This window comes from Aptenodytes patagonicus, chromosome 3 (genome assembly GCF_965638725.1).
Source record: "Aptenodytes patagonicus chromosome 3, bAptPat1.pri.cur, whole genome shotgun sequence".
NCBI classification, from domain to species: Eukaryota; Metazoa; Chordata; class Aves; order Sphenisciformes; family Spheniscidae; genus Aptenodytes; species Aptenodytes patagonicus.
In genome coordinates this window covers 118,783,082-118,798,200 of record NC_134951.1, presented here as the reverse complement: position 1 = coordinate 118,798,200, position 15,119 = coordinate 118,783,082, and the positions used below count along the sequence as shown (strand labels likewise).

Genomic DNA, 15,119 nt, shown 5'->3' with positions numbered 1-15,119 from the left:
CCTCAACCCTCTTAAGATGTCATCTTCTGAGGATATTATCTGTTAGCTCTACAGGGTCTTTATTCAAACCTAGGAAGTAGTGAAGAATATAAAGCATTCAGCCTAGAGAGCCCACTACCGAGTCACTCAAAATTAATTTGGATAGTAGGTGGTATCTAACTGCGGAACTGCAAGAATCTGGACATTCAAAATGTCTGAGAAAGACAAGGTCTATTGCAAGGCCATAAAGAGGAACCTGAGGCGATGTAAGAGATTAGTACCATGGGACAGATATAAGATGGTTTTAGATAAACTTCACAGACCAAAAATTAGAACTGTACATATATGAAATGTTTCCACTGAAAACTTAAGCTCATTTCTACTTCTCACTGCTAGCTGGATTTCCACAATAGTGAAACAGGAAAAAAACTCATCTACTAACAAACTTTCTGGCTTCCAGGTTTTTTTGCTAATACAAGGCTGAAGCTCTAGGGGGCTACCTGCTTATTCATAGAAGTTTAATATATCATAAAAAAATGAAAAAGTTCTCATTATGTGGATTGCAGAAAAGAATTAGTTTAGGTGTGTCTGCAAATTTGCTGGCAGCAAAAGATGTCTCTATAATCTAACTATTATTCCCATAAGACAGCATGGGAAAGTTTTGGGCAACTTCCCCAAACCCAGAAACAAATCTATTGCATTATGACAGTACAACAAAACCTCTGCAGCTTGAAAATATTGTTCTGAAAGATGCATTCATACTGCTACACAGACACAGTGACAATAACTCCACTGAACTGCAAACCTTGAGCACACTTTCACAGTGCACTTGGCATTAGAATTTCACATTTTTTAAAAATGGCAATTTAGCACAATGTCAGCAGGAAATTGCAGACATGGGATTTTCAGGTTAATCACAATTCAAATCCTGAATAAATCCAGCTACAAACCCAGTCATTAACAGACTAAAAACTTGTCAGCTTAAACAAAGAAACAAAACTGCTGTAATTTATCCTGACAAACATCTGAGAAATTTTATTTTTTTCTTCATAACATCTTATCAAAAAAACAGGACCTTAACTTAGCTAATAATGTTTTTGTAAATGCTACTATCTTTTGAAGGTTGCTTTGATGATTAAAGCTTTCATTTGCAGCTTTTTTTTTTTTTTAAATAATAAGTATTACAAAGCTGGCCTCAGTGTCACCAGATGGATATGGAGAACAGAGATTTTAGTGAAGTTTGCAAACTAAATACCATTGGCCTGATTCATTTCCTCAAAACAAAATAAAAACCAGAGGCCAAGTGCCTTCACAAAAGTTACACTGCACAACAACAAATTAAAACCCAATTAAATAGCCCCCCCATTAGTACAATTAACTGTAAGGCATTTAGTATTCACTCCCCTTTTTCTGACCAAAAACAATTAACCAACTATTCTTCAACACACATGCACACACAGGCATCCCCCTTAGGGGAAAAAAAAAAAAAAAGACAGTTGTATATTCGGAGGTCTTTACATTCTTAATGCTGAAACATCAAAACTCTTCATATGTTACTACTGACAATGACAAGTGGTAACTCTAATTATTTATCTGGAGTGTTCATACTTAAAGAAAAATTCTTTAAAAATTTTTTTAAAAAAAAATCATATTTTCACTCTGATTCTCAAATTAGGAACAGCAGAAAAAATGAACAATTTAATCCAAAGAAAACTCACATAGGACTACAAAAATTTAATATAAAATGTAATTAAGGAGCAGGCTTTCAGGAACTGATGTTTCCAATACAGAACACAAACACAGATATTTATACTGAGTACAACTGCTTCCAGCAAGCAAAGCCTCTAGAGACAAAACGCGTTACTCTGAGTATGATTTTATATTGTTGGTCTAAATGATTCTCCCTTGATTGTTACAATCCAGTTCTATAACCTCTGAAAAATCATCATATTCCTTATTCTGTATTCTAACCTAAGAGGAAACATCACCTAGCAACAGAGAAATTAAGTTCTTTTCATTTGTTCCCAAGGGTAGCTAATGGAATTAATACTGCGAGCAGGAAAGCATAATTTTTATATAGTCCCAGTATCAAATAAAAGTTCTTTATTCTCACATACACTCGGATACACAACGGATGTTGAGAAAATTACACTTGCTAGTTTGGATGATTAGGGTCAAAGATAACTCCTATGGCTGGGAGACAGCCAAATCATTTCAGTATTCATGACTCATCTGTGTGCCTCTGCTGCCTTCAGGAATGACAGCCCATGTATTTCAACTCAATTCTGTGGCTATCAAATTTAAATGGTCTATATCTCACATTTTCCTCATCTACAGGGCAGACAGATACATACTTCTTCCATTAAACATATAGCACTTTCTATCAATGTTTCTCTACAACTGAAACTTAAGCATCTGTTCAGAAAGTCTGGATTGGTGGGATTTCCCAGTCTGTGTGCCTGCACATAAGAGCACGTAAATATACTTACAGGTAAGGAAAAAAGATCTGCCCTATCCTCTCAGACAAAAGCTGGACTGAAATAGGCACAAGCAAGACATTATCTGCAAATACCAGGTCTATTGAGACACATTGAAAAAGGAGGTAAACTTTTCAGAGGAAGTTATTTCTTCTTTAAACATGATCTGAAAAACCTCAGGCCTTTCCATATCTCTAACTAAGCATGTGAAATTGTTAAGTAAATGGAAACTGAACTGCTTCCCATAGTGGGGAGGGTGGAAAGGGGAAAGGAGGGAGGGACAGAAGCTAAGCCTGGAATAACAAGATCATTTTAAATCACTTCATTACAAACTCACTGAAATATGTCATTGGACAAGAATAAACCCCTGTGTATGTTTCTGTTAGAGTTGCAGGAGACAGCTATCTGGGTAAGGATCACAGACTGCCTAGGATAATTGCAATTCCTTCTATTTAAATGAGTTAAACTGTTTTTAATAGTTAAATTGAAGGTACAGATGACCCTACTAACAAAAGCATGTTAATATTTTTAAAAGTATGATGGAAGAGAAGTAAACCTTCACTAATGAGATAGAAAAGTATAGTCACCTTTCTCAGTCACAAAGGACTGTCATTTGGTTGACATTTCACTTGAAAATTGTTTCACATAAAATGGTCATATCTGCATTTTTAATGTTACCACTTGTGAAGCAACTCCACTGCTAGAGGATATGAGCAATTTATACTGTTAATATCTACTGCATTTGAATTTTGAAGATTTTATTTTTGACTTCTGTAAGAGAAACTGTTCTTAGAATAACTACTTTGAAATAAAAACCTTCAGTCTTCCGAATCTGATGGCTACTGTCTCTGCTGAATACATAAAGGAGGTAAACTTAAATTCTTCCAAGTTGTTACATCTTACTAATTAAGCCAATAGTTTTAGGTAGTTTGCCTAAATACAACTCATTTAAAATTTTATTAAGTCAAACAATGGGGATGCCATCACAACAAACATTTTTAATTCAGTCATCTAACAAACATTTTTCATTAAGTCATCTAACAAGACAGCTGGCAAAATTCCTGGTAAAACAGACCTCATCTAGACTTTGTGAATATGAACATAAGCATAATTAAGGAAACATCTAACCTACAAATTGTAATCACATTGCAATCACTTGCAGTGCTATATTTTAAAATTAAGATAAACAGAATAACAACAGTGCTTAGCTTCTTACATATTCTTATCTTGTGACTGTTTGAGTGGCTAAGTTTTAAATTAGTTTTTCCTGCAGTTAGCATCCTTAGAAAACCTTTACCATGCAGACCCTCTTGTTCACACTGCAACCTTTTGCAGGTCTTTTGAGACCTCTCTACCCTCAGTCAAAATTTACTGGATAAGACGAACAGACAGCCAACATGACTGCTTAAACCCCATTTCTTTAGCAAACGTAAAGAAAACAAATACAGTATTCTGCCACTCCGATGTTGAGAAGAATAGGAAGAGACCACCAGTTCTGAAAGCCTAATTTTGCAGAGCTCTTACATTCTATGGATTATAAACAAAGAACTTTGACTCTCAAACTGCTGCAGTTATCTCCTCCAGAGATTACGTTCTTACTATTCCTTCTCTTCCCCTATGGGATAGGATAAGGAACCGCAAAACATGTGGAATGGCCCCTCAGCTACCTCAGTTCACAATCCCAAGCGTGAATTTAAACAGCTATCATTTCTCAATTATGTTAAGCATGTGTGTAATTCCTTTCAGGACTGGAGGAAAATACTGCAGCTGTGCAGACAATTAGCAGGACATTATCAACAGTTTTTGTTTAACACATTATTGCATTTTAGTTATTTCATTTTTCAGACAGCACAGCTTGAACAGTATGTCTTGCCTGTGGCTCAAAAATAATTTGGAAAATAAACACACAATTTACATTCTCAATAAAGGACTACGAAACAGAGGGCAAGGTGCTTCCCCCCTTCCATCCAATGACGTATATTAGATGGATTCACTGTGACATAAATCAAACCCTTGCTTGCTATTAAAAGATAATAAACTGACCTTGTGCACGCACTTCTGTCAATAGCTGTAGTTGCAACTATAATCTTAGGAGATATGTAACTAGAATAGATGCAAAAAGTTACTATACATAGATTTACATGACTGTATCTCTCCAAAGCAAAATTTTCTTTCCTTCTTCTGTTTACTACAGATAATAATTTGAATTCAACTCAAGACTTACACGTATTGAAGAAACTGCTTTGTCTGCATTGCTTGACTGTCACATTCCAGGGGGCAGAGATGGAACACCGTGTCTGGAAAGCCCACGCCAGGCTAGAATATGAACAGCAACTCCCTTTCACTGGCACAGAAGCAAATCCTGAGAATGAAGACAGAAAGGTGTTTATATACAGCACATTTTCTTCTTTAAAACAGCACTTCCTGCAAATATACACATGAGACAAAAAAACGGTAATATTTACTCATACAGCTTAGTTTCCAAAGGGAATCAGACTTGAACCTTCTGTCTTGAAGTGTAAAGCAAGCTGCAGAAGGGAGGGGAAATATTGCAACAGAAAATGTCACAGAGAGAAGGCGGCTAGAACGTTTCTAACATATTGCTGATAGAGTGAGAATGCACCCTCAAAAAGTAGAAATATTGTTCTAGCAGCAAAATATGCAATAATGTTCCTGGACACAATCAAAAGTAATAAATAAATACATCATTAACTACTATGTGCTATGAAAACCAAACCTGAAATCAGCCCAATAATTCTGTTCAATATCTTCATTAATGATCTGGATGGGGCGGTAGAGTGTACCCTCAGCAAGTTTGCTGACGACACAAAACTGGGAGGAGTGGCTGATACATCAGAGGGTCATGCTGCCATCCAGAGGGACCTTGACAGGCTGGAGAAATGGGCTGACAGGAACCTCATGAAGTTCAACAATGGCAAGTGCAAAGTCCTGCACTGCATGCATCAATACATCCTGGGGGCTGAACAGCTGGAAAGCAGCTTGGCAGAAAGCAGCTCAGGGGATCCTGATGGCCACCAAGTTGACCATGAGCCAGCAATGTGCCCTTGCAGCAAAAAAGGCCAACAGCATCCTGGGCTGCGCTAGGAGGACTGTTGCCAGTGGGTTGAGGGAGGTGATCCTTCCCCTCTATACTCAGCACTGGTGAGACACACCTGGAGCACTGTGTCCACTTCTGGGCTCCCTAGCACAAAAGAGACGTGGACATACTGGAGAACTGGAGATTGGGAAAAGTTTCTTCACTGAAAGGGTGGTCAGTCACTGGAACAGGCTCCCCACAGAAGTGGTCATGGCACCAAGCCTGTCAGAGCTCAAGGAGTGTCTGGACAGCGCTCTTAGTCATATGGTTTAGTTTTAGGTAGTCCTGCGAGGAGCAGGGAGTTGGACTCGATGATCCTTATGGGTCGCTTCCAACTCGAGGTACTCTATGATTCTATGAGAAAGTCCAGCAAAGGGTCATGAAGATGATTAAGGGGCTGGAACATTTCTCATAAGAGGAGAATCTGAGAGAGCTGGGACCATTTAGCCTGGAGAAAAGCAGGCTCAGGAGGGATCTTACCTATGTATATAAATATCTGAAGGGAGGGTATAAAGAAGACTGAGCCAGGCTCTTCTCATTGGTGCCCAGTGACAGGACAAGAGGCAATGGGCGTAAATTCAGAAACACAAAATTCCATCTGAACATAGGAAAACTTTTTTTTTTAACTCTCAACTGAACATGGTCCTGGGTAATCTACTCTAGTTAACCCTGCTCTGAGCAGGGAAGATGAACTAGATGATCTCCAGAGGCTTCCAACCTCAACTATTCTGTGATTCTGCGAATTCGTGAACCTGACTTACTCTGGCATCCTGAAAGGAGAATGTACCTCCAGAAGTACCTTCCCCATGGCCCTCCAGATTTGATTATTATAAAGCTAGCCAATTACACATGCTTTTATCATCTCCAGAATAGATTACTTCAATATAGCATACATGGTGGTGCATTTTCTGCCCGGTGGCTCAGCTGACACAGAAAGGTTGCTATTCTGTTAGCCAAAGGGAGCATGTTATAACTGCTAAGGCTCAGGTGCTTACCTACAACAATGAAAGCAAGATATGCTTTCATTTATTGACCATCACAGAGAGGTGGTTCTTCAGAAGTAAGGAATCTGTATTTTTCCTGCTTACACAATCAATCAGTCCAAACAGTGTGCATATTCAACAAACTAAAAAGGGCTATACTGTCTTGAAATCAATTATTCAATGTGTTACTCAGAAAATTATAATAAAAATTTAAAAATCTACTTCTTCCTAAACTACATCTAAATTCAATCTTTTCAGCTAGATTTTAAAAGCAGAAAGTAAGTATTGTAAGTAACTTTTGTCATGTTCTGTTACCATCCAGTACCAATAAAACAACCCATTTTTTGAAGTCAGCTCCTTCTAGGCAAATAACAATCAGTTCCGTTAACTGGGGTAATGTAGCAGGAAGTTCTAAAAAATTCCTCTCAAAGTAGTCTTAAAATGTAAATTTATCATCATTTATTCCTATGAAAAGTTAAAGTTGACAGTAAAACTCCACTATGAAATTTTTGTGATTTTTTTTTATTTTCACAAAATAAAAAGCAGCCTAGAAACAAAAAAGCAAAAAATAGGAATAGAAGATTCTTAAATATCTGGTTAAATTCACAGAGAATGCAGAACATATCACTGAGTCATAGTATGAAACACATATAAACAATATGCTAGTCACTACTCAAACACTTCCTTTCACTTCAAACTGCTACTGAACTAGCAGTCACTCCTAATACGAACTACATAGACAATGTTAATGATAACTGTATAAGCACACACAATTTTTGAGCTGTTTTGTGTTTTTAGTATGTATTTAATGACAAAACGTTAATCTACAAGATTAAATTAACAGTTCATCTGAGAATAATTTTCACAAAAATTACGTGAGGTATTAATCTATTTTTTGAAATGGCATGCAATTAAAGAAGTTATTTTTTAAAAAATAACATCATGTATCTACAACTAATTTAAAATTGCACTGTGTGGCAGTATTTATAATTTCCCTTGCTGCACCCTTTAATTGCCTACAGCTCGAAATTGCTTCAAAATACTTGCAAAATCTAATCCCGTCTTCTTCACACACTTACAAATTTTGTCATATCTCAAACATGACTTGAAGTGGCACACTTTTCCCCACTTCACACACTTCCTCTTGGCCTATAAATGATCTTTTCACATACATGAGCACATCTACTGATAATTTCCTTGAACAAGCTTCTTTTAATATGAAGACTTAGTAACTCCTAGTTCTTAACACCTTTTGAGAAAAATGAGGAAAAAAAAAATGGACATTTATGAACAGATGCATTAGTTCAGGCTAGTGGCCTAAGCAGCTCAGTATTCTCTCTCCAGCAAGCACTACAAAGAGCTGCCTGGGGAAGAGTAAAAAGTGAGCAAATATGTACAAATATGTCCTCCTTTGTGTTTTCTCAGTCTCTGACTACTTTCAATACAGGTGATTTCCTCAGAACCACGTAGACATCTTGCATCCACAACGCTCCTTGGTAAGGAATTCCATGCATCTACTACTCACCACATAATGAACCAGATGCTGCTTATTATTATTTTCAGCCTGTCTTTTATTAGCTCCATGGCCTAGTTGTCAGATTGGAAGAGAAAGTCAATTCCTATCCATTCCACATGTGATCTAGCAGACTTCCCTCATGCCTCCCCAGGAAGCCTTTTCCAGGTTGAGAAGTCCCAGCCTACTCAGCTGTTGCTCTGGTATTTCTGGTGACCCTTCTCCCCTTTGTATCAGTCTTCTCCAGCTGTGATTTAGCCTTTTGGATATGAAGGGATTTAGAACTTCATCACTTTATATTTATTTACACTGTAATTCATTCACCATTTTATTGCCCATTCACTCAATCTTAGGTAACTCTCCAGTCAGTCTTTCTTTTCTACTTTAAATAACTTAGTACCACCACCAAAATTAATTACCTTGCTGCTCAACCCCTTTTCCAGTGAACTTATGAACATGCTAACCAGTACAGATGTTTATGGAACTCCACTGGTGATTTCCCTCTGACAAAAGGGCTCCAACACTCTTCCCTACATTTCAGTGAATTATTTAAACACACCATGACCTCCTCTCATATCCCACATCTGCTGAACTTCTTAAAAGTCTGTGGTGAGGGACTCTGTTAAAAGCTACTTGGAAATCATGCATGTAGTGCATTAACTGGATCACCATTATCCTACTGAGTCTCTCAGAAAAAACAACAAACACACCCAAGATCTAAGAGATTTGTAAGGTTGAATTTTCCATTACTAAAAGCATGCATAATCTTTTTATCGACATTTATCCTGCAAGTTTGTTTTTTTTTTTAAAAGATTGGCGCCACATTTACCACCTTCCACTCTTCAGGTACCAAAGCGATTTCAAAAGGGAGGTTACACACTCTTACTAGTAATTCACCTTTTTCATCCTGGAGTTCTCTCAGAATTCTTTTGTGAATAGTTTCTGATTCTGCTAATGATCAAACTGTAGATTCGTCCCATAACCTCTTTCACAGTTATTTTAATTTCAGAAATATCTGCTAACTCTCACCACCATCACCACCAAGGGGTACCATATGGAAATATCTTGTTTCTTTTTCCAGTGAATAACGATGCAAAGAATTAATTTAGCTTCCCTGCCTTGCCATCTCTGAGTGCTCCTCTTGTATCCTGTTTGTTAAACTGGCTCTACAGACATTCACTTTGAGTTATCTATTGGAGCAACACTTTATTAGCTAAAATGAGATAAATAACTGGTCAATATTCAGAACATCAGGAAAAACACTAATTGTCTGGGGCAGGCTCAAACATACATTAAAACATTACAGTAAGAAAGTCATTGCTTTGTTTGAATTGGTCATCTACACTTCTAGCAGTGGACGTGTTGGTTTCTTTCACGGTTCTGTAATACAAAAGCATATTCTAAATTCTCTGCCTAAGAAACAATACATTCATTTGGAAAACAAAACATAAGAGTATTAGTTTACTTCATTATCAAAAATATTTGCAATGCAATTTGCTTTTGGTTGGTTGTTTTACTCCTACTTTCATTAGCAAAAAAAAAGTTCCACATTCTAAACACTGTCTCCTTCTGAAATTACAATGGAAATCTGAAAAAAGTCTATAAAGAGGCAATAAAGTCAGGACAAAATGACGAGAGTAAGAAGAATCAAGAGATAGTGGAATCAGATGAATAACTGCTGCAGAAATAAAATTCTGACAGAATGGCTGGGGCACAGAAGAGGAGAAAGAGTCCAGTGTCAGAAAAAGAAGCAGCCAAATAAACACTGGTGTGATAGAAAAATGTCAGAAGACCTTCAACTGATCTCAAGAAGTCTGGTGATCCAAAGTTATTTTTAAAAAGTACTACAACATCCGACTATTACAATTCACAATAGAAGTTGTTAAAGCCCAGGGTGAGATCCTGGCTTCACTGAAACCAGTGACAAATCTCTATTTTCTTTAAGGATTCAATCGTTTTTAAAGTGAGAGCAATTTATACTTTTAAGACTGGCAGCTAGAGAATACCAGTTCTGAGCTGGCAATCAAAATTATATGTCTAGGAAAGCCCAGGGGCTGTGCTGACCATATTCTGTACACTGGGAGATGAGACTGTTTTGGTCTCTGAATTGCAGCAGGACAAAAGAGGGAGGAGGAAGACATGGCAAAAAAAACCCCAAACCCACATGATTCCCAAAGTCTGAAATACTGAGTGCTGGTATTTAATAAAGTATACCGAGTCTTCTGTACACATACTGCCACCAAGGGAATAGACACTTTGAAAGGAGAGCAAAGAATAAAAATATTTATGAAATGTAAACAGTTTGAAATGTCACATCTCAATAAAACAGCATTTTGACATGTAAGGATGTACAGTTAATGCATCATATCCTCCACTCCCTACACATCCTCCAAACATCCGTGATGGGATTTTTATTTAAAATCTAAAATGTCTCTTAAAATAAGCTATTCAAAACTGAATCGTTTGTAACAAGGCAGGTCATGAATGCTGGACCTGGTCTTGCCACCAGCAAAAGACATGCCAACAAAGCAGAAAAAAAAAAATGCATGCTTACTATATTTAAGTCGTGCTCTGCACTAACATAAAATTAACCCCTCAGTGATACTTTACTTCCCTGCTATAAACATTACAATTAAAACCCTGCACTGACTTTTAAGTGTTACCCTTTGGTGGTTAAATACAAAATTTTATACAAGTATAAATATACATATATTCAGCACTAAAAATTCACTTAACAAAACCACTATAAAACCATTTCATTCTTCTCACAAGATGCAACAGAAGAATTAATCTCAAGATAGATGGAAAAGTAAACCTAACGGGTTAACAGTCTTATTTCTGCAAGCTTTAAATCCCTAACAGTTTTCTTTCTGACACTCACCCTAGTTCATATACAAGTCTACTACTTTACTGTACCCATTTCATCATAACTTTCCTAACCTTTATTTCAGTTACATACTGGTTTAACATGCTACCTTTAGGAGATTTATGCACAGGGTGCAGTATCTGTCACCACACACAATGCCCAAAATTGGTATGCATTGCCATTTGCTTGCTATATCACCTAACATTCTGAAAGACAGCAAGCGTGCTGAACATCCACATATTTACTTTACTAGTGAATGCAGTGTTCAGCAAGCCTGAGCGCTAATTTTATTTTTTTTAAACAATTGGCAACAATTTAATAATTCCCTCTACTCCTGTAATTATTTTCCACAGGAATTAAATACTGAAAACTGTTCTTACTCTGTTCCGTACCTGAGAGAAAGAAACACTGCATGAAGTTGGTTTCAGCAGTGAGAACTGCATTGTAAAATGACTTTAAAAAAGAGCCATCAAGATGCTTATTGTATGGTTATAATTAGAACTTGGGAAAAATTGCCCGAGTATGGTCCCAGACATACATATGGGAGGCTCTAGGCTGAAATAATCACGACATTCTGAAAAGGTTTACGTACAAGAAAACAGAGATGTTCTGATTAAATTCCAAATTGCGGTTCTGAAAACATCAAGCACTATTAACTTAGCCTCTAATGGGCAATGAAGTTTTTTTGCCTCGTTTTTGTTTAACATTTGGCTTGCTGCTTTTTATTCAAATGAAACTGTTATGCACAGAAATAATACATTCATACAAACAATCGCAACAGGGAAGACACTTCAGAATCATTACTGTTTTTTTCATATCATCTCACAAGTGCTCAAGAAAGGCCCATGTAGTAATGAAATCTTTGCACTAATACAAACTGCTTTTTAAAAAAACCTCCAGCCACCTTGGAAAAATTTGGATGTGAAGAACTTAATTTCTCAAGCTAAAACCCATGCATTTAAAATCACAGCACATGGAAAGGGTCACTATCTACCTGGGCTAAGCATGGAACACAAAGGTAATCAAATCAGAAAGAGTTAGATGGTCACATCTGAAAAGACACAGATCATTTTAACAAATTATTTAGGAGGAGTTGCAGCCTTTTACTTTTCCTGGTCTACTTGCAAGAAATATTTTTTTTTTTTTAGGATATACTCTGTGACTAGACAGTGAAAATGTTTCCCTCCACCACAAAAACACCACTGGCCTGCTTTCAAACCTCCCTGAATGCTCAGGCTTAATAGCAGTTTGGCTACAGAATGGGCATCGCTTCATTACAGATTACTCTGAGGAAGAAAAGAGATCAGAAATTCATTAACTGCTTAGATTTGGGTTTTTTAGGAGTGGAGGCAAGGAAGTTTTTAGAGGACTGTAGAAGTGAAAAAAAGCTAGAGAACTATTTTGCCTTTGATGGTGGGGGAGAAAGAAGGGACATCCTCCACTGAAAGCAAAAACATGCCCAGCTTCCAGGTGTTCTAATACCAAGCTTAAACACACTTTTACCAATGTAATCTGGCCTTTCTTCCCACCTCAGTCGCCAGCTTTCCCTGGAGAACACACAGGCATTAATGTAGTTCATTACAACTTTTGTCAAGAACTTAAGCGCATACAAGCTACCTAGGCTGTATAAAGGATTCTGAGACAGGTTCACTAAGATTTATTAGCAGGGTGCATAGCTGATGGCATGCAATGACTCTAACAATGGAAGTCACTTTGGAGGAGAAGTGAAAACAAAAGGAGACAGAAAGACATAAGGTGTCCCAAGGCAGTCTCTAGTGCTGCAGATGATTTCCCCCCATAAGAATTTCCCACAGTACGTATATACTTTTCATCGGGACCCTTTTAGACTCCTCACTAGATACACGCAGGCTGGCTGGCTGTTAAGCACTATGAAAGCATGTCATGGTATCCCCTAATGAATCCAAAACCTACAACCCAGAGGAAAGCAAAGGGAAAAAGAGAAGTCTTTCCTGCTCCTGCCAGTTATTACCCAGAAGAACCCACCAAACACTATTGGGATTCACAGCTGCAAGGTCATAAGGACAACAGCATGAAAACAAGGGGAAAATACTGCCCCAAAAGCTCTGCAACAGTGCCAGGGCAGCTTGGGTGAAAGGGGACAGAGCTGCTGAAAGGCAGGCAGCAAAGTTGCAAATGGAGGGCACTTAGCAATACAAAAGGCTAAGGCACCCCTGGCACTGCAATAACTACACCTATATTGCTTTAAGTTTGTTGTCAAAACCTCAGTAGTATTCACTGCTTAAAAACACTGTATAATGAAAAGACTTTAATTTTCTCTTCTAAGAAGGATGCAGGTCAAAAAAAAAAAATCTATATCAAAATTAACTATATATTCAGAAAATGCCACCCAGGAGAAGTTTTCAGTTATACAGTATTATTTCTCATATATCAAAAGACAATTTTCCCAATTTTCTAAACACAATTTTTGAAAGACAGATCCAAAGTCAACTCTGACCCTTAGTGGAAAAAATATACATTATCCCTTCCTCCTAAGTATACTTTAACCTCTACTGGGAAAAATAATACATCTGAGTTCTGAAAAGTGACTGCAGAGGATTAAAATCCAGAAAGAAATGGCTACTGAAGAATTAGACAAGTCTAGAAAACAAATCAGGACAGTTTCCAAAGGCACAGCTGGCCTGCCCCAAACCCTGTAACGATGAGTGAGATCTGCATGCCTAAAGCCCATTTATGATTCAAAGTACATATTTACTGCACGTGAAGAATGAAATATGGAAAACGCATAGTAGTGACAACAGCAACCTTGTCCACTGATGACAATGCAAGTGTAAAGGTAGTTATTTCATAAGGTATTTATCACACTTCCTGTCCTAGAGAAGAATAACACATGCAAGAGCAACTAGGTTCACACCACCTAACAAAATACAGGCTTTAAAAAAATAACATTTGTTTAGAAAGTCCCATTAGCATTGTTTAGATATAAAACAGAATTCATATCTAGCTCTTGTAGGACCCAGAGTGATTGGACAAGGGAACACATGCAACTGTGGTGTGTTCTGATCCGTGCACATACAGAGTAGCTCCTGCTTCTCCATGTGTTATTTTCGAGTTAATCACTAGACATTTAACATTATGCCACACTAACCATTGTTAAGTCTCACAGATGGAGCTGAGTCCAACAAACAGCAAAGCACTTTTTCCACACTGGAATTAATACAATGGAGAAAAAAACAGTACAAGGGCTTATAAAATGCAAACATACATATGTATAGACACCCACATATGACAACGACCAGCCGCCTCTGAAGCACAGACACACTCTTGATCTCCCTCTGTCCCCCCGCAGCCCTGCGGTGCAACCCCAGAGCAGGCAGGCAGCAGGCCGCAAGGGGAACAGGTTGCTCTTACCACGAAGAGCTCGTAGCAGGTCATGCCCCAGACCTATGGGAACACGGCAGGGACACAGCACACCCACCTCCCACGCTTACGTGCACACACACGTATGTGTGCACACACACACGTGTGCATACACACGGAGCGGAGAACCGCTCGGAGCCCTACCTCCCGCGGCGACTGCCCAGACCGGCCCGTTGCCACGGGAGACGGACCCGCGAGCGATTACCGCCTCCCCTCCCCGAGGAGGCGCCCCCAGTACCATGCCCTCCCTCATCACCTCGCCACGCCACTCGGAAGGCACCGTAGGTGCACGCCCGGCCGATCGCCACCGCCGCCGCCATACCGGCCGCTTCTCCCGATCCCGGCCACCGTACTTAGCTGCCCCGCTCATTGCCTGATGAGAAAGCGAAGGCAGCAAGAGAACAGCTTCGGGAAAACTAGGGAGGAACTGCAAAAAACAATGGCTGACACTCGGCTGAAGCCTCACTGAAACGCTCCCACCGTCCCGGCCCCTTCCCACGAGCAGCTGCACAGTTAACGGTCCAACAGGCAAGCGGCCGAACAGCCCCTCAGCGGAGGCCTGCCGCAGGACCCCAACGGTCGCCGAGGCGCTGCCCGCCACCCAGGGGCGGGGCCGGGCGGTGGCGGCCTTCTGCCGTCCGGCCCGGGCGAGGCCCTCGGCATAAGGGAGTTGAAGTAAATAGCCGTCCGCTGGTACCTCTGCGTTTCCTGCCCTCGCAACTGCTGGTGCCGGCAGCTGTGGGGGTGGGCTATGGGTGCAGGTAGGGGCTCACCCGTGCGGTGCGGGGCCGGGGCCGGGGCCGGG

General features: G+C 39.2%; 1 protein-coding gene across 1 annotated transcript in view; it reads right to left on the bottom strand.

Annotated features, from left to right (window-relative positions):
- Positions 1–14,643, bottom strand: part of MRPS5 (mitochondrial ribosomal protein S5) — an 85,213-nt gene extending 70,570 nt beyond the window's left edge. Inside the window, exons 1-2 of the mRNA XM_076334930.1 lie at positions 14,571–14,643; positions 4,681–4,818 (exon numbers count right to left, since the gene is read on the bottom strand). Coding sequence (XP_076191045.1) covers positions 4,681–4,818; positions 14,571–14,634 — 202 coding nt within the window. The 5' untranslated portion in view covers positions 14,635–14,643. The remainder of the gene's footprint in view (positions 1–4,680; positions 4,819–14,570) is intronic.
- Between the last annotated feature and the right edge of the window lie 476 nt (positions 14,644–15,119).